This window comes from Phalacrocorax aristotelis, chromosome 18, assembly GCF_949628215.1.
Source record: "Phalacrocorax aristotelis chromosome 18, bGulAri2.1, whole genome shotgun sequence".
NCBI classification, from domain to species: Eukaryota; Metazoa; Chordata; class Aves; order Suliformes; family Phalacrocoracidae; genus Phalacrocorax; species Phalacrocorax aristotelis.
The window spans coordinates 6,603,118-6,623,062 of NC_134293.1; the positions used below are offsets into that span (position 1 = coordinate 6,603,118).

Below are 19,945 nucleotides of genomic sequence, written 5' to 3' on the forward strand. Positions count from 1 at the left end.
AAGTGGTAAAATTCATCCTTTGATGTTGGTGCCAACTAAAGATCGGACCTTTCCAGCACCGCTGCGCTATTTTTTGCAAGGTGGTGAACAAGTGAGATTAGTCTAATGCTCCCGTCTCTGTGTGCGTTTCTAATCCAGGTCTGCTTCACAACTAGAGTATTTTGAAATTAGCTAGCACGTGTGCAGAGATCTCAAATGAACAGCCAGGTCCCTCTTCTCCTAAACTGTGTGGGGATGGGAAAGCTAAGAGTAACTTCAGTAGTGTTAGCGTCGCGTCGGCAGTTCAGATGCCACTCACGGGACACGCTGTGTGGAGAGAGATCCACACACACAGCATCACTGAAACCCGTGAGGCTAAGTACTGTGCAGCATACAGAAGTGAAACGGGATCAGTCCCCATGTGACATCCCAATTCCCTCTTTCCCCTCAGATCCCAGAAAACCCCCAAGTGCTGCTTTCTCACAGCCAGGCAGGTGCTTGGTCTGACATCACTGGCCCACACTCCTCAGCACAGGGAGTAAACGAGGGTCCCCATAACCGCATCCAATTTTGGCTCCAAGGGACAAATCTCCACAGGTTTGATTTAAATATGCAAAGACCACGGGGTGCTTCAAAACCACAGACAGTTACAAGTGTGCAGCCTACTCCCATTTAAATGCAGATGCTTTCAGAATAATTATAAATTGATCAATCTCCTTGTGAACCATTAGCAGAAAGGAGTCTGTATGTGCAGTGAAGACAGCAGGGCAGGCAGTCCTAAGGACACCGAGCAAACTGCCTTTCAGCTCTCACATTTATAAATAATTTACTTCCATCCACCTGTGCCCAGAATAACAATTTGCTGCCTGAAATCTCCGAGCTGGTGTCGGGAGGCTGCCAGGGACTCGCTTTCCCGGGACCCTCTGGACCTGTTGGGAAGGGGTCTGGGTCTCCAGAGGAGCAGCTCCAGAGGGATCTGCCCCTAGTGGGAAGAGGCACTGAGAAACAAACACAGGAGCATCCGTTCAGCTGATCGCATTAGGTCTTCACGCCGCTGCTGCCGCCACTTAGATATCTGCCTATGCAGCCATCCGTGCGTTCAGACAAATATATAGACAGATAGAACGTACGGGTAGGTCTGGAAACGTCTGTAGCTGCGGAAGGCTGCAGAGCTCTCCCGCGAAGCAGATGTAAAGGAGAGGCTCTGTTTCCCCGAAGAGGGGGAGCGTTACGAAACACGAGTGTACCGACTGTGGCTGAGGATTTTGGCAGCGCAGCGCTGAGGCTGCTTCCATCCTTCTGTTGGCGCAGGAGGCCATGGAGCGTTTCTCTCCCGCCAGCCCCTGCACGGTGCAGGACGCCGGTGCCCCGGCCCGGTGAGCCGCAGGGACGCCGGCGAGGGACCGCGACGGTGAGCAGGGAGCATGTGCGGGGCTGCGTGGCGGCTGGGTTAGTTACTGATATAAACAGCTGGAGGGACCGGAGCGCCAGCAGACACAGGCAGAGCACAGAGGGGTGCTCAGGAGGATTACGGCTCTGCGCGCTGGAAGCGGGAGCCAGGAGCAGGATTAGTGGGAAAGGGCAGAGGGAGCAGGATTTATCAGCTTTTCAGAGATGCATTACAGCTTTTTTATAATATTTCACTGGATTGTCTAGGACTTTGCCTGGCTACAACAGCAGTTCCTCGACCATAAAAGAAAGGTGAGTTTTTTCCTCTTTTTCTTATACAGTTGCATTATCTGCTTCTGCAAGCTGTTTGTCAGCTGGCCTTGAGACAAGTAATAACCAGACAACTTTTTGCAGAGGCTGAGGTATTAACATTCATTGCAGCCTGAATGGCTGTTTGATGTATTAAATTTATCCGTGGCATCAAAGTACACAAGGCTTAGCTGCATTATTTATAAAGATTGCAGTTTGCTCTCGAGACGCCCTTCTCTGAGCACCCACGAAACATTATACTTGAAAAGTAGGCACAGATGATGTGAGTGTGTTTGTGTCACACAGCCTGGTGAGGCAGACGAGAATGCTCGGCTTCTCTAAACAGTTTCTGAAGCATCATCGTGCTAAATAAATAGGCTCTAACTATTTTTGGTAGGTGGATGTTGCAGGAATTTGGATGCTGAGGGGTTTATGAAAGACACTTCTTAAATACCTATGATTTAGTTACAGGTCTGAATGTTATTTTCATTCCAGTATATTTCCTTGCACCCAGGAAAAGATCTCATCTCTAGCTACTGTGGGCTGAGGCAAAAATCAATACATGCCACATATTTTTACTATAATCTCTCACAAAACTTCAGCCTATAGCCACAGAACTGTATTGGGTTTTCTGGAAATTGCAGATAAAGCATCATTTGCTGGGTGCTTGAGTTCTCAATATCAATGTACATTATGCATGAATGGTTTATTATTGATCAAAATACTTTCTAGGTTCAAGAATACTGTTTGCTGATAGGTCTCAGTTTATCACTGAACGGTGACAGCAGATTGTATGTTTTCTTTTGAGTACGCATCCCTCTGTGCAGAATGCATACACATATACATATATACGTGGCTGTATGTACACATACAAAATGTAGGCATGTATATGTCAGCATCTTTTCGATACTGGCATGGAATCAGCCCTCCTGATTATTACTTTATTGCTAAGCTAGGTAAAAAGTATTGGATTGATGGAAAAAATACCATATTGCCATGGTATGCTTTCTGTTACAAGCTGTCACCGGAACACTTTCCAAGTCAGCACTCTCTCTCACAACAAGCCTTCCTGGACCAGCTGCCTCCTGCAGGCTCTTCTGCATCCCTCAGCATAGGCTATTGCATTCACCAAAAAAATTATTGCCTAGATTTGCACCTACCTATGCTAGAAAATTGGTCTCAAAAAAGTGGAATATCTAGCAAAAGAGCTGCTGTGACTGAATTTGCACAAGTTAGCGCTAACTCTCCAGCCTCAGGCTGTAGCTCTGTTCTATGCCATCACCTTTCACTTCAAAAGCTGAATTATCTGTTAACTGCAAAACACCTCCCATATTGTATACAGTGGATATCATGTATGTTTTTACCTTGTGCATTTTCAACTTGATTTGACTAGTTTACCAGCTACGTAGATTTTCTCCAGCTTCCTGCTATCCCTGCATAAAGACTTTTTTCTGCTTTATTTACCACAGTTAATCGTTATTTAAGAGTTTTAACATGATATCAGCATCAAAGATAACTTTGCAATCTGATTACGTCTTGCAGCAGGTACACTTTCAACACAGTGTGGGAAGGGAGGGCAGGTGAGGGAGAAAATGCTAAACTGGCTAGAAAGCACTCTCAAGCTGCAATGTTTGCCGCTACAGCATGTGGAAAAACTGTGGTGCTTTTACCTCACTTCTAGTTCGTTGACAGACCTTATGTTGTGCTTAAAGTAACACTCAAAGCAGCACAGTGTCAGGAAAGAGTTGCCCATGAGGAAAGCATGTGCGTAGAGTCAGCAAAGGTCCATCCTCTAGCAAGTAAAAGTTTGTAAGTTGGAAGAAGTGCTTATTGCTTCTGAAAGCCCAGAGAGTAAGGCCAGATCTTTTGGTAGGGAAGCTGGCATGACACGTTGGAGCTTCAGTGGTCAGGACAGGCTGAAGGTCCCTTCACTTATGTCTCATTGGGCACCTCATTACTGAAAATATCTAGATTATAAGCTTCATTTTGACAGTAAAGGGGTGGAAGAGCTAGTTTCTAGTTAAAAGCCAAATAATTCTCTAAATCAAACGATTGGAAGTGACTTGGAAAGAGATGGGGAAGAAACCCTTTTTTAATATTTAAAACCAAACCCTCAGCAACTTCTGCAGCAGAGGAACTGAATGATGTGATGTGTTTCACATGGAGGGTGATGCAGGATGCGTACGACCAAAGCATGGGCACTATCTCACCCTCAGCTCATGTGCCTGAGCTAGACATCCTGCCTTGGACCAAAGAAGAAAAGCAACCTGAGTTTTCCTCTTGCCCTGCAGGAAGGGCAGGGATGAGAAAACAGGAGAGCAACAGAACCGGCACAAGCTGCAGCAGCTGCTGGAGCCATGCGGTACCTCGCCATGCGAGGCTTGAGCCGCGCCAGTGCTGTCTCCTGGCCGTGCTCCATGCAGGACAGCTCGCGCTGCTGGGACAGTGGCTGCGGTACTCCAGGGCCTGCGATAAAAGCCTTGCCTGCAGGGTTGTTGGAAGAGCCCAGGGTGAATGTCTGCCCAGGGCCAGAGCTGGAGAGTGTTTGTGCCTCTTCATCTGAAGCCAAATGCTCTGGGAAGGCCAGGCTGTTGGATTCTAGACGAGTCTTGTCTGAGCATTGCATTGTAACTGCCAGAAAGGTCAATGGTCAGGTTATATTCCTTAGACTTGTCTCACAGAAAAGTACATGTTTAAGTTGGTGAAGGAAATGAGTAATTCTTCATTGAAAATATTCTTTCTGCTGAAAGAATATCCTAGGAAAGGTGACGGAATTATGAAATCACCTCTTTTTCTTCCCTTTGCATAAATCCCTGAATTACATTGTTAAGTTAGTGAGACAGTTCCAGATGACACTTTCTTAAGAAGATAGAAGAAGTAACAATGGACCAGAGCCAAAATCCATCAGCGTGAACCTATGTCTTGATCTGAGTAGATTTTGGCTTAAGACAGTAGAGCACCAGGATACTTCTTTTAAGCTTTATTTTTAGCATGTGCTACTTTCCACACAAATGTGATCCACGGTTTCATTATTCTTTCTTATGCTATGATTTGGAAACTGGGATAATCAGGAATTTCTCTGTTGATTCCACTCGAGGTATGAGGGGAGAGTTCAGACAGCTCACCTTTGTTGTCTTTTCAACCCTTTTCTCAAAACTCAAGAGATGGCTCTGGCCACATATGAAAGTATGGCTGCGAGAAGCACTTGCTGTCAGCTGTCTCGGGACTGACACTGGCAGATACTCAGGGCTACTCAGGGTGCTTTTAGCTGTCAGAATAAAGGGAACTGCAAATATTTGACAGGAGCCCAACATTAAATTTACAGCTTCTCAAGAGTTTTTCTTCCTACGTGCATTCACACAGTATGATGTTGGCCTTGACCTTCCAAACAGCCTCAAGAAAATGGCAGTGTGTATACCAAAGAAAGGCTGTGAGCCAGAACCCTTCAGCTGGGTCCTGACTACATTCGTCCTCCAAGAAAGATGACAAAAGAGAGAAGAAATGTGGAAGAGGGATGGATTTTTCTAAAAATAGTGTTCATGAGTCCAATTCCCTTCAGTTTACAATAGAAAAAGTAGTCTTGCTTCTGTGCCAAGAACTCTGAATTTGCAAAATCCTGCTGGTCTTTAGACAAGATCAACTATTGATGAGCTGCAACCATCAATGCGGTATTGGCCTAAGTTTCTGCACTGAGCAACCTATTAAGGGACAGTCCTCAACTGGGCAACCCTTCTCCTGCAAGTCTGGGACTATTCTTTAGTGTCTTCAGCCTTTACCAGCTTTCATAACATCACTGAAAGTATTCGGTCTTCTCTTAAAGATTTTGTAACTACTCCTTTAGCTATGGGAGTAGAATTGCTAAGAACTTTACAATTTTTCTTCTACTTCTCTTTACAAATACATGAATGCAGCTGCCTAGTGTGACATCTTCTGCCACACTTTGCGAGATCTTTTGGAAGCAAGGTACTGACCTGCTTTTCCTTATAGCAACTTTTTAATGGCAGTTATAAATCTGGTGTTATATATATAATGAAAGAAAAATAAGGATTAAAAGAAAACTAGCAGTTTAAATTGGAAATGCCTTGGGTCTGGTGCTTAGTTCTGTCAGTGCTCTCTGAGACACAACGTGCTGAGCTCACAATCCATGCTCTGGCATTTCTCAGTGCTGTACATAACCTCGCAGCATTGCAAAGACACCAAGGGAGTGGTACATTTCTAGAGTGGTCTGAAATGAGTAGCACATGTAGAGTAGGACAAGTCCCTTCTCTGCCTCCTTCCAAAAAGAGCTTCCTACAGTCACATCAGTGGTGCAGGTGTTCCCTGCCTGTTAACCGCATCGTTTCTATGAAATATTAACAGAGCTCTACAAAGATACAATATCCTTAACCAGGCATAACTGCTGTTCCTAGCATCTGCAGTGAGTTCAACCTGGGGGCTCACATCCCCTCGAAAACTGCCTGCTGACAGACATGGTCAGAGGAGCTGGGCATTACATGGCCGCCAGAGCTCATTTCTGAGGATACCACTAAAGTCCCCTCAGAGATTGCTGCCTCCGCCACCCCAATCTTCTGGGCAAGTCCCCACGGGAGCAGGCTCTGGGCGATGTGGCCTGCAGGAAAGTTGCAGGAAAGAAAAGCAGCTTTTCCGTGGGTGCTCGTAAGGCCATGCCTTGTCCAAGCATTGCAGATCCATGCAAAAACACTGGGAGCGCATCTCTTACAGCTGGCACCCAGCACCACACACACTGAAGCCTGACAATACCTGAATAAACAAAAAGCCCACCTGCAACAGCGCTCGGGAGGATTCCCCAGCACTTGTACCGTGGTCCGAAAACTTGGCTACCAGCCAGCAAATCCACTGGTGATCAAGTCATGCCAGATTTAGAGGAACCTTTCTTTTAAGATGTTGGCTTTCCCAGAGACACTGAGAAGAATCGCATCATTGCCCATTTTAGGAAACAGATTGGAAAAGGTGAATATTTTGGGATTCTAGGATTTCAGGTAACATGCGTTTTTCAGCTCTGCTTTCAGTCCTGCTGGTATATAAAGGTCTTACAGAAAAAAAATCCTCAAACTATTTTTTCTAATGATATTTCCAGACAAAAAATTTCAGGCCAAACAGCTAAAAATGCTGTTCAAACAACTGATGGGTTATCCGACTTCTGAACAGTTAAAAGTTCACCTGTCACTAATAAACTGAATAAATACATATTTTACAAAATAAGATCACTCAATGTTTTTCTGAACCCTGTCATATTCTTGCCCTCAATAACCAGACAGTTATCCATTTTATAAAAACACAGCCACCAGACACATGACCCTTTTAGTGGTACAAGGGATCCTTTCCTTGCTGAAGGCACAGCACCCAGCAGATCTCTACTACCATTGACCATCTCCAAAGCTGACCCTTACCAGTGCTAATTATTTTCTTTTTTTTCTGTTGCAGCATTAACCCTTTCATTGTTCTCTTCATCTAGAGTTCTCCTCCGCTGTTTAGCAGTTCTCACTGCCCATCTCAAAGTCCTTTCAAATATAATGTTATAATTTTACTAACTCAACTCTCAATTAATAGGTTCCTAAAACCCCTTTGGCTGTGAGAACAGATAAATAGGAACAGAAGATTCTACTTTTCTTCTATTTCACTTCATTCATTTTAAGTGAAAAATGTATGAAAAAGACAAATGATACATTTTCTATTACCAGATACTAGTTCGTATCTTCCTTACTCTTTCCTTTTTAATATCATCATCGAAAGTGATGCACTTCAATTCTTTTAGGCATACTTTGATGATACTGCAATATGCAGTTTATGGAAAAATCAAATGACATTTTTTTATCTCAGCAGCACTCTCTGCTATTTCCCCACTAAAACGCAAGATTTAATTTTTGAGTTGCACATTTGCAGCAGTTGCTGTGGGCGGAGAGTCTGCTTATTTATTTGGTTGGTTTTTACTACAATGTACTGTCATGGCAACTGTACTGAGGGCGAATGCATCTGGAGGTAATTTATATATGTCATATTGACTGCAGTAAAATTGGCTTGTACAATTTAAACTTTGTCAACCACTGGGCAAAGGCAAAGTTAGCCTTTTGAGATCCAGAAGCAGCTTCCCCTTAGTAAATAAATAAATAAACTAGACAGAGCAACAGGAGCAATGCCAAATGTTTCTTGGTGTTCAGAGGCAGAGCTTGCTGCATACTTAAATTAGGTCGATATCTTGGGCGGTTTACCCTAGTTCTGCTGATGCATAGTAGGCTTTTCATCCTGCTAACGTGGGAGGCAGCGATTGCACCCCACACAGGCATTGCTTGGGCAAGCGGTGGCCTGCCTCCTGTCTCCCCTGGCATGAGGGGGCATCGCCGCATGCTGCCCAGACAGAAGGCAGGTCCTCTCGTCATGGGGACGATGCAGCTTCCAGCTGCTCCACTTTACATCACTGCAAACCTGAAAGAAGCTCACCTGAAACCCGCTGAAAGACTCAAGTACACGGTGGTTTTAAAAGGGACTAATTTGGGCCGCTGATGCAGTTTCAAGCATAACGTGCTCGACCTCTGCTACACAGCTTCGATGGCCCTTCTCCAGCTGAGCTGCCACTCTCGGCATCGCTTATTAGCAACGCCTAAAGGTTCCCAGCTGCCGCAGCGCTGCCTTTCCAATGCAAATGACTTGGACACACTTGAGAACTTTGGCTCGAAGCATTTCTTGATATTGTAACTTGTGAGTAAACCAAAAGAGCTGTGAAATCCTGAATTAGAGTTGGGCAAAAATGATTGCAAGTCTGATAAATTTATCTAGCTTCATCTTGCTGCTAGGGGGAAAAAATAAGTCTTAAACCTTTTGAATACCTATGTGATTGCATCCATTATCATCTCACTGATGAGGCTTTGCGGCAGCATTTTATTAAGAAGGGCCATCCCTTTGCGTTATAGATGGCAACTCAAACAGTGTGCTGTCTGCTCAGCCACCAGCCGCCATGGCGTGCGCTGCCTCCTCCGCTGGCCAAGCCTTGCCTCAAAAAACTGTATGGGGTAAGGAGCATGGTAATTTCCCCATCAGAATCTCAAATGGTTAACACATGCATGTGTCTTTCTTTTAGATTAGACAGCCTCTTTTGGGAATAGCTCAACTTTCCAGTAGCCCCATTTTAGGAACAACTAGTGAATCAAATCATACCTATGCTGATAGACAATATTTCTTCAGAAAAATTAGTGCAGTAACAATCTGCAGTATCTAATTATGGCTAATTTCCTGTTCATCTGTCTGGGTACTTCTGACCCTTTTACTGTAATTCTTGAGCACTCACAACGTTGATCAGAGATTTTCAATAATTTAACTTTAAGGTCAGCTCTTCAGCAGGTGTAAATCAATGCATTTTCTTTGGCTTTGGAGCCTACCAGGAGGGAGTTGTGATAACTTTTACAGTGAAGACAGTGGTCTTAATTTACTACAGCATGCTATAGCCTCATAGCCCTTTGCACCTACTCGCTCTCTTGAGGTCACTGGCTGCTAACAGGCCCACAGGTCCTGGTGGAAAGAGAGTAGTAAGTCCTTGTCAGAATGAGGTCTTGGAGAAACTGTCGAGATAAACACATAGAATATTTTTGGATATTTCTCAACCCTGTACAGTTCAGACCAGCATACACGAACCTATCAAAAAAGAAAAAGCATCTAAATCAGGTCCTCAAGACCACCTGATTTATAAGATTAGAAGATAGTGACTCCTGCCTTATGCCAACCCCATTTAGCAATCCAGGCTGAAAGGTCACACAAAAGGAATTCAGGCTCAATTGACAAAAGATTCCACTGAGCTTTAATATATTTTCGGCCCAGAAATTTTTGGGCTTTGTTTTTGATTGCTGCCTAAGATAGAAAGAAGTTGCACAACTACATGAGAAAGGGAATGAATGGAGACTTAACTGGTAGCATCTATTTTAGAAGAGGCATAAGTGAATACCCATGAGACTTTAAATCAGATGCTGAATCAAGAGATATAGTGAACGGATGTTTCTTTGCCATGACTGTGGATTTCAAGAGTGTGCCCACAATGCAAGTGAAGCAAAAGCCATAATATTTTCTTTTCTGGAAAACACTGCATCTTTTCTCAACACTTGCCTGGCTCCACAGAGAAGTGATTGACTGGGAAAACAGGAACTTATGGGGAGATGCCAGCTTTTATTTGCTACGGGAGGTTAAAGGTTCCTTAGAGCACAAAGGAGCTTTTACTGCCCAGACAATCCCATCTTGGTGTACAACAGCACAACTGAAGCCTGCAAAGCTCAGAAGCAATCAAGAGAGATCTGGTGAAACTTGAAATTAATTTTTTTCAAACATTCGCTAGTTTTTGTCCATGCATCTACACGTCAATATTTGGCAATAGAAATCTATTAAAAAAAATAGCAGGATCTCTAGTTTCTTTTAAAGTGACATGCACAGCAACTCACACAGCTCTGTAACTATAGAACCCCCAGATATCCTTCCAGCATAAAGCCTGACTTTATTGTGCTGCAAAGAGATTAATAATTATTATCTTATCTATTGTGAGTTGATGTAATTTCTTCTTTTTTCCCCCCCCACCACACCCACACTGCTGTTTCCTTCTGATCTGCTTTTGTAGCTTAGCTACTGTTTCACTGAAAGGAAGGAATTTGATAAAACCTTCCTAAAAAGATGCCTATACTGTGGCTGCCTGTTCCAGCCAGTGACAAAGAATGGAGATGTCGGCTGTTGACAAAAGAAAATAAAGAACTCTCTTTTTTCCAAACATCCCAAGAGAAATAACCTCATCAAAAAGGTATTTCTTGTGCATTCCAAGTTAAAAGAAAGAAAAAAAACAAAAGTAAGGCTGAAGATCTGAAACTAGCTTCTGCTTAATCAATCATTCTCATGGATTATAGTTTTTAAAGTGCATAATTATAAACAACAGATGGAGAAACACTCAGCTGAAAAAAAAAGCAGTGGGTGGGGGAAAGTCACCCTGATGATGGGTATTTTCTCTTTGGATGTAAACCAACCCTCCCCCCTTGGTATTTCAGGTTTCAGCATCGGCTGTTAGGCAGCTCGGCAGAGCACAGGGATGGCGTCGCCCCGGGTGCTTGCGGAGCCCCTCGGCCAGCCGGGCGCCTGAGGCTGGCGGCTGTGCCGCCCCAGGCTGCTCTCTCTGCCACAGCCAACCCGGGAGAAGGCTTTTCTTTGGCAGAAGGCACCGAAGTGATGGGCTGAACTTATGGGAGGAACCAGCACCCGGCCAGGTGGAGATTCAGGGGCCCGCTGGGAGGCGTGAAGGGCCCGGTTTCAGTAAGGGCATGGCCAAAGCTTTCTTCAGGCTACAGAAGTTTCTCCGTCGGACCCAGTTTCTGCTATTCTTCCTCACAGCAGCTTACCTGATGGCTGGCAGCCTCCTGCTGCTACAGCGGACACGCTTGGTTATCCAGCAAGGTTCACGTGGGACCTCTGTTAATCAGGCCCTGCCAGTGCTGGATGGGATGGCTGGGGTTGGGATCATAGACCCCAGGATGCTGCAAAACCCCCACCCCGGTCCCAGGATGTTGGTGGGCATGGACGCGCTGCAGGAGCCGGCCCTGGACCAGCGGCACAGCCCGCGGTGGCTCGTGTCCCGCAACTCCGAGCTCAGGCAGTTGAGAAGAAGGTGGTTTCACAGGTTCATCAGTGATCAGGAGCCCGTGCAAAGAGTGGGATTTAAAGCAATGAAGCACACTGCTGAACACAAAGGTAAGGGACATACCCCAGACCCATTCTCTGGCACCCACATAAACTGCATCTCCTCCTAGGACTGTCCCAGGCAGCGACTGGCGAGCACCACAAAAAGTCTGCCAGCAGAAATGCCTTCCTCCTGGCTCATCAGTACTTTCTAACCAGTCCTTAAGCGTATGCATAGGCCAAAGTACAATCCTGACATCCCTGGTCGTGCTGAGCTGTAACTTCCTCCAAAAATGTATTTTTATTGATTGAATGGAAGCCCAGACAGTGAAATATGCTTCCCTAATTAAAATTATTTTCTCTTCAAGCAGGCAGAGATGAACACTGTGTAATTGATTTTCTTTCTTAGAACAGGGAACACTTTAAATGTGGGTTTTATTAAATTAACTATCCAAAACCACACAACCCTTTAAGTCTATGAGTCCCTCCTCGCTGCTACAGCATTCTAGTATGTACTAAATTCTGCTATGGTAAACGCATTCGCTGTTCCTGACCTGCATTCTGTGACCATCTCTGCAAACACACTGTTGTTAAGGGGACAAGATGTGGGCCATACAACCCTTCTTCCCTTACCGAGGGCCAAACCTGCACCACAACGAAACAAGGACTCCTGGAGCAAAGACAAACTCCTGGTGTTTGGCGAAATTGCTGGAAATTTGCAAGAGGCCAAGGGGGACGCGAGGGGAGTTCACTCTGCTGCACGGGTGCAGCCCATCAGAGGGTACAAAACCGTACATTTTCCAATTCAAATGGAAAGCCATTCGGGTTTGACAGAAATCTGCGTTCACTTCACTGTGAGCCTGCTTCTGCTGCCCATAAATACGTGCATGGACACGTGCTTTGGTTCGTTCAGTAGAAAAGCTTTTAAGAAACTATTTTCTAGACCAAGCAAAGAATCAGAACAGGAATCTGTAGATGTTCACATTTCCCACATGGGTTTATACCCTTACGACCCAGCACAGAGAGCTGCATCATCCCGGGCTAGTTTGGGATGGCACCCCCTCGCTGGGCCCAGGACACGCTCCGGGGAGGTGCACAAAGCTGGGCACCCACGGTGTTGGGCTTTATACAGCTGAGCTGCTCACTGCGCCGCGGGGAGCTGGAGTCCCAACTCTGCAGTCACCTCCGCAGGCTGAGCAGCCCCAGGGAGCAGACAAGCTCCTTAAGGAGCCCAATGCAGAAAGCATCAGGATTCAAGCTAGGTGACTGTCCATGCCCTTGAGGCTGCAGCATCAAATTACAACTTTGCCATCTTTGATCCACTGCCTTTTAGAAGAACTAGCTGTTCGTGGAGATATTTTACTGATAATAAAAAAAGGAATGGGAGCTGGATGACTAGACACCACATCACTAAGCCGCTCTTTAGTTTATTACATAAATTTACCCAAACAAAGGGGCACCTTCTGCAAAAATCCCACAAAATGGGTGCCACCTCATGACTCCTACTGAGAGAATTGTTAGAAATAGGAACAAGAAGGTGATAGCGATGGTGTATGGGAGATGAGTCACAGCATGAGTCAGGCAAACCGTAACCGCTGGAGCTTCCGAGAGTGCTCCACAGGCGCTTCATAACACCCCATTGCTAGCAGGTTTTGGTGGCAAACAAGAGAGGCTGCAAAGCACAGATGTCCCCAAGAGAACCCCACTGCATTTCGTGACTTGGTCCGAGCACGACCTGCATGCTCAGAGCCAAAGAACAGCCCCCGTGCTAGCATGAAACATGAGGTTGGAGCTCCTCCATCCTGCACGCCAGCGCCCAAGCCTGGCACAGGGGAGTGGAGAGCTTTGGGGAGGGGCCCTGTTCCTGCCGGGAAGGGCTGGATGCAGACACTGCCAGCTCTCTGCAGGAGGGCGCACCTTCAGCAAATACATCTTTGGCCAATGCTACCTACTTTAATAAGCTCTTCATAGGCAGTTGCAGAAAAGAATCACATGAACCCTCCAGGCTACCGCTTTTGTACCTGTGCCTCATAAAAACAGCATTTAATATTCCCAAAGTATTCTTTTTTCACTCTTTTACGAGCAGCAGACACCCTGGTCTCAGCTGCTCAGTAGAAGCTGACAGCTTAACCAGGAGGGGCTCAGGCGGGGTGCTGCCTGGGCAGGCTTGCTCTTCCATGCTGGGAGATTTGAGGGGGCAGGGAGGAGAGAAAGCAACACAATAAAATAGGGCACATTACGTTCCCTTGCTCCGGATGCCCTGTGATTTATACTTCCACGCTGCACATGCTCTGGCAGCATGGATAGTTTTGGTGGGTTCCATGTAAAGTAGTAAAGAAGTAAATATGGCTCACTGAACTCAGTGAGTGCCCACGAGCCCTTTGGCTTTGCCTCTTCCCCAGTCCAGACCTGTAAAGACAGCACGCCAGGTCCTCCCTTCACAGACTGCAGCTGCTTGGGCTGCTCTAGTCCACTTCGTGTTTGGTGATTCCCCCCCCCAGCGAAAGAAAGAGTAGATAAGAAGGAGAGAAACATGGTGAGTCTTTATGAGCTGCTCTAATACCAGGCAGAGTATGAACCTGTTCTTTAAAAACTTCAAAGAAAACAAAAAATATTAATTTTGAAAATTACCCATAAAGTTAGTTGAGGCTAGTGACTGTATCAGCCATTAAGCTAGTGCCTTGCTCAAGTTCTAACTGCTGACTGAGAGGAGCCAGAAGGACTATTTATTGCTACATCCCACTGAATTATGTTGATTCAAATATGTGTCATTTGAATATCTGACTGAACATGAAGCAACCTTATTAACAACAGTATTGTTAACAAGCATTGGAATGCCTTTGAAAATTAATATAAATTAAAAACTTAACTACCTACATAGAGCATGTTGTCTTCCCACACCCACACTTCTAGTAAGCTTACAGGCTCGTTATTTCATTAGGGATCCCTTCCAAGATATAACGAACAACCCCGTGGTTATAATGCATGTGAAAGTTTCAGCGCTGCCCCGTGGTTCCCGCTCAGTAAAGCGGGACATTGCCTTACCACGGAGGCTGTACCTGCGCTTTCCTCATCAGTGCCATCCTAACAGCGGCCGGGCTTCCCGACGCAGCATGGCTGCTCCGCCCCTGCTCGCGCACGGGGACTGCAGGCCACCCCTCGGCGGGCTTCCCGGGGCAGACCCTTAACCTGAGAGGAGAGCGATGGCATCTGCTCCGGCATATGTGAACACCTCCCGGCTCTCTTTGCCTTGCTCTCTGTCCACCCAGGATCACGCAGCCTTGGGTGGGAAAATTCATGTCCTTTTTCTTTTCATCTCCACATCAAGCTATCTTGCCTGCTTACATTGCAAGTGGCTCAGGGCAGGGACCACGTCTAATCCTGCCAGGAAGACTGGCAAATACTATTAGAGCAACAAATAAAAACAGGAATTCATTAGGGAAAATATTAAAAAGTTCTGTTACGAAGGCTTCCAGTGGATGGGGTGTTCCATACTGTTTCCCCTGGCCTGGTTATGCCATTGCACAGGACGCAGAGGTGGCGGAGGCTGGACCGCTGGCATGGTGTTCAGCTCTAAGACCACGGAGTCTCTCCATGACTCATTCACAGGAGGACGTGAATGAGCTATTGATGCCAGGGCGGCGGCAGCAAGGCAGGGACGCAGGGAGGAAGGGGAGATGCCGCCTGTGTCGGCTGGCCTACCCGTGCCTCCCGACTCGGGCTCTTTGGCCCCACACGTGGAGTTTTCTTCTGCTCCTGGTTTGAATCAAAGAACCCAAATTGAAAGTCTCCAGTAGAATGTAGAACATCCTCATTGCGGGTGTGTGACTCCCATCTTGTTAACAGCGTGCTGTGGGTGTACATTCACAGCTTGTGAATTTTCTAATTGCGTGTTTGCAAATTGCCAATGTGCAGGTCTTTGAATCTGCTGTCGTGGTTGTAATATTTAAGTGTTTGATTTATTATTCCTAGATCAAAAAATCTGTTAGAGTAGCCTGAACCTTCTTTTTCTTGTGGATTATTTTATTGTTAATATAATGCTTTTTAGTTTCATTTTTCATCATATATTCTCTTCCCATCCACAGTTCATGTTATTTAATTTCCCTGTGTTATTATCTCAATACTGCTACTTCTAAAATAAATTTTCCTTTTTTCCTTCATATTTTAATGATAAAATGTACTTATATACAGACAATTGTTGTTTAATAGTGGGTCTCTACATCATCCTTCCAATCATATATTAAAACACGGGCTGGATTTTTATAGTATTTTGTTCGTGGCAACAAAAGAGAGGCTTAACATAGGATGCAGTCTAAGAGAAATATTTATCTTTCATATGCTAAGTAAAGCAAGACAGTCTAAAAGATTCATTTGTGCTGCAGAAAAAGAGATAGTTCAACACGATAGCTAGACAGTGCTGCCTAGTTAAGACTGAAGTTATCTTTCCATTATAGCTTTCATATAACTCTATGTACCCAAAGAAAATTGATTTTCTTAATATTTCTCTCGCACCATCTTATTCTCAACTGGAGATTTTCAAGAGAACTTGGGAGAAATCCAACAAAATTTCTCAAAGTTTATACCATTTTGAAGACTACCTTCTCCTTTATTTAGAAATCCGCCCTGCTTTGTCACTGAAGGGAGTCGAGCAGGCGGCAGCTGCCCGCCCAAACCATGGCTCCTGGGCGGCTGCAGACTCCGAGTCTGCAAAGACAGACCTGCTTAAAGCAACCTGGGTAAGGGAAAAGTCTCCTTCCCCTTCTGTTCATTTCCATTGGACGTTTGAGCGTACCCCTTCCATAGCACCTACAAAGATTCAGTGCCAGCAGACAGGTCTTCAGAGCAGGCAGGACCCCAGACAGACTGTGACTTGATCGAATACAGCCCCGCTTGCAATTTATGGCAGTGAATTGCCACTGGATATTTTTTTTTCCCCCCTTCCCCTGTCTCCATCCCGTGCGTGCCGCCTAACTATGGTCTTGCATGCACACAGGCACCTACATGGGATGCTTCAGCGATGATTCCAGGGAGAAGACACTGAAGGGAGCTGTGTTTTATGACTTAAGAAAAATGACAGTATCTCACTGTCAGGAAGCTTGCGCTGAGAGGTGAGTGGTATTTTTTTCACGGCAAGTTTTCTCTTTTCTGACAGTAAGTGGAACTGAATTTGAAATGGGAAAAGCATCCATATGTTAAACATGTAGCATCTCTGAAAACTGTGATTATCTCATACCTTCAGGCATGGCGTATCTCTGCTACCTTGCTTAAAGTAGACTATTTCACTGCTGCCTACCCTATCCTCTTTATTGTAGCATGACTACTTGCAATATATTTTCTCTTGTCCTGGTCAAAAATCACTGTTTTGTTAGATAATCTCCATTAGATATTTGTTAGATGTTGCCCTCTAGCACAAGCCTTTGATCTAAAATATTAAAAAAAAAACCCAACCTATGAATAAACTAGCACTCCCAGAACCAGGAGAGAGACGACGACCGGGTGCGTGGTAGGGAGCCGGGCTGTTCCCAGCACAGCCCCAGCAGCTGCTGGCTATCGGGGAACAGGCAGGCACAGCTGCTGCCGCTGCTCTGCCCGCCCTGGTCAGCCAAGGCAGGGTGCGGGCTGGGGACAATCTTTAGTTACTGGGGCAGGACTGTAAGGAAATATTTATGGAAAAGACTTCCTGTTGCTCCGAAACACAAGAGAAAGCAGAAGAAACAATGCAATTTAGAACTATTCCTGAGAAATTTGCTCCCTTTGGTCTGCAGGGCAACACAGTACCGATGGAGCCCTTTGCTTTAGGGGTGCCTGAATTGCAGCTTAACCCCATGTCACCGGCTTTCAGAGCCCCCCATTCCAGCCCAGTCCCCTGCAGCCACACAAAGACGACCCAGACAGAGCTGTCCCTTGGGTGAAGGGGCAGTACTCTCCTCTCAGGTGGACAGGCCGTCAGGCCTCGTCAGACACTTTTTGAAGGACACAGCTGGCGTGGTGTGGCTGGCAGAGGGGTCAGCTGTGGGGTCTGGCTGGAGGGACCCTCACGCACCCCACGCAGGTACGATGCATGCTTGCCTTTGGTGTGAGAGGCCCAAGGGAGCGCTTTGCCCTGCAAAGGGGACTCAAGTGTCTGCACACCATGACCGCAGGCTGCCGCCTCCCGCACTGCGAGCCCACCCAGGCCGGGCGGCGGTTTCACGCGGTGTAGGAGGCGTTCGTGGCCTGCAGCGATGGATCCTGGAGCCAGCGTGGTGGTGGGAAGCGGGCCATGGCTTGGGCACCTCAGGACAGGCAGGAAGCCCTGGGTCTGTTGTTTGAGCAACAGTGTCGCCTTGGTCGAGCATTTGAAAATTGCCTGACTGGATCTAAAATGCCCAGTTCTAAATGCCAGTTAACAGAACCTTTGCAATGGGCTTTCATCTCTGTCACTCTAAACCATCTTAAATATTTCTGACCAAAACCTCAAGTGGTAGCTCTGGGTGGGGGTGGCATCTCCCCCATCAGTAAGGCCATCACATCTGTGGTGCCAGGTAGGAGCTGTGGCTCCAGTGGGAATGGCACGAGCACATCCACGCAGCCAGAGGTGGGGTTGTTTCTCAGATACCCACATCGGGAGGCAAAGCCCACCTCCCCTCCCGAGGACTGCCCCGGGCAGGCTGCGCTGGGCAGACTCCGACCACCACCACTCCGTGCCGTTGCCTGTGGTACAAGGTGGCTGCCTGCCTCGAAGAGGCTGTGCTGGCCCCCGGGCTAGCTGCACCTCCAGAGCAGGGCAGAAGTGTACACCGTGCGTGAGGACAGGCCTCTCCCTTCGTTAGGTATAAACTTAGGAATAGGCAGGGTGCCAGCACTGACAGCGCCCGGTTTTGTTCCCTGCAGGGCTTACACCTACGCGGGCCTGGCGTACGGAGCAGAGTGCTACTGTGGGAACAAGCTCCCAGCGACCGCCTCGAAGCCTGAGGAGTGCAACAGCGAGTGCAAGGGGGAAAAGGGCTCTGTCTGTGGAGGGGTGAACCGGCTGTCTGTCTACAGGGTGGAGGAGCTGCGAGCAGGAGCGAGACGACGTAAGTGGGTGTGCGACTGGAGAGAGGAGGCTGCTCTCCCCAGGAGTGACGCTTGCCCCACAGGGAGAGATGCCATGGCTGGTCTGAGCATGTGGGCTGCCCTTGCTGCTCATCTCACTCCGTTTGTTACCAGAGTTTGAAACGGCAAAGGCCAAAGATGCCCATGGGGCATGGTGTCCATTTGCTGCTGGGTCCTGGCTCCCTCCCCGAAAGAGCAGTGCTGCTCACTGCCTTGGAGTGGCGAGGCGTGCCTGGTGCAGCTGCCTCTGGGCTGCCAGATAGAAAGTTAGTGTCACCAGGGAAGAAATAAAATACAATGCAGAGCGATTGCAACCACAGCAGAATTTCAGCTGAAAAACTACTCCCTTCCACATCCATTGTGGGGGAACAAGCCCACGTGTGTTTAAGAAATGCCCTTGAAGTGGGTGCCATAAAAGGAAGGGCAGAAAAGCACTCGTATCAATTCCACCCTAAGCTCAGAAATTATCCTAAACAAAGTGCTGTGTGACTGAAGCAGGAGAATAAGTAGAGGCCAGAGAGAGAGGCACACCAGTCTGTCTCCTAAGTGAGAGAAATGAGACCACAGAGTTTTGCTCTTCCAAGGACTTCTGTTCTAGCAGTGGTTGGGGTTTTTGTTTCATCTTTAGATGACAACACTTACTCTACTTGTCATTCAATTAGCTGCCATGGGAGATATGTGTTTTGCGTTGACCTTTGGGCCAACACAAAGCACATATAATATCTAAACAGCTGAGCAGTCTTTACTTTTGGCAAGCTCACACAACCTCAACGGATGTTATTTGCTGAGAAGAAGCACCAAGACCTTAGGCTGAGCCAGTATTGATGCTACTTCATTTCTTCTTAAAGACAAGTCAAGGTTTGTACAATAATCCACCCAGCTACATATAAATTATATATCAAAGGAACACAGACCTAAATTGCTAGTGTCAGGCTGACAGGCACATTGGCAGGTTTCCCGGGACATGCATCACTGTTTAAATCTTCAGCATAAAATATATATACATATTTCAGAAGAAAAAAATTAATGCCACCTTTTCCTAAGTATTAATGAATTAGTCACCAAATTAGTCTAGCCTGGAGCTAGATTTGTATTTTGTTTGCCCTTAGTAATACCTGATATTTGACTGTTTGAAGAATCCCACAGACACAAGCTATCTGAGGGACCAACAGAAGCATTAATCACGATGAACAAGTATATTGGAAAGTAACTCTGAAACTGTAATGGCATCCATGATTTACGCTATGTAATATAGAGAACAGACCTTGCATAAGGCTCCTCCTTATGCAAAGCAGATCCAGAGGCATCTCTATTTAAACCTTCCTAGACATGGGGTTTGCCGGCTCCCCTCTGTTCCCACCTTGGCTCCCTGGGTGCCATGAGGTGTACAACTCCTGTGCTGTTCAGCTCCTGTGCTGTGGGGCTTGTGCCCCCATGTCCCAGTCAATCCAAATAAGCTCCAGTCTGCAGCTTTTGCAGCCCGGGGACCATTGTGGCACAGAGTGCTGTTTTCCTTGGAGCAGGATTCAGCCAC

The 19,945-nt window shown here is 46.5% G+C and overlaps 1 protein-coding gene across 2 annotated transcripts in view; it reads left to right on the top strand.

Annotated features, from left to right (window-relative positions):
* The first annotated feature begins 1,006 nt into the window (after window positions 1-1,006).
* WSCD1 (WSC domain containing 1) overlaps window positions 1,007-19,945 on the top strand; it is a 33,616-nt gene continuing 14,677 nt past the window's right edge. The window contains exons 1-5 of one of the 2 annotated variants that reach the window (XM_075113051.1): window positions 1,007-1,390; window positions 1,636-1,680; window positions 10,710-11,406; window positions 16,328-16,442; window positions 18,208-18,392. In XM_075113051.1, the coding sequence (XP_074969152.1) occupies window positions 10,980-11,406; window positions 16,328-16,442; window positions 18,208-18,392 (727 nt within the window). In that variant the 5' untranslated portion in view covers window positions 1,007-1,390; window positions 1,636-1,680; window positions 10,710-10,979. The remainder of the gene's footprint in view (window positions 1,391-1,635; window positions 1,681-10,709; window positions 11,407-16,327; window positions 16,443-18,207; window positions 18,393-19,945) is intronic. The other variant, XM_075113052.1, reaches the window with a different exon arrangement.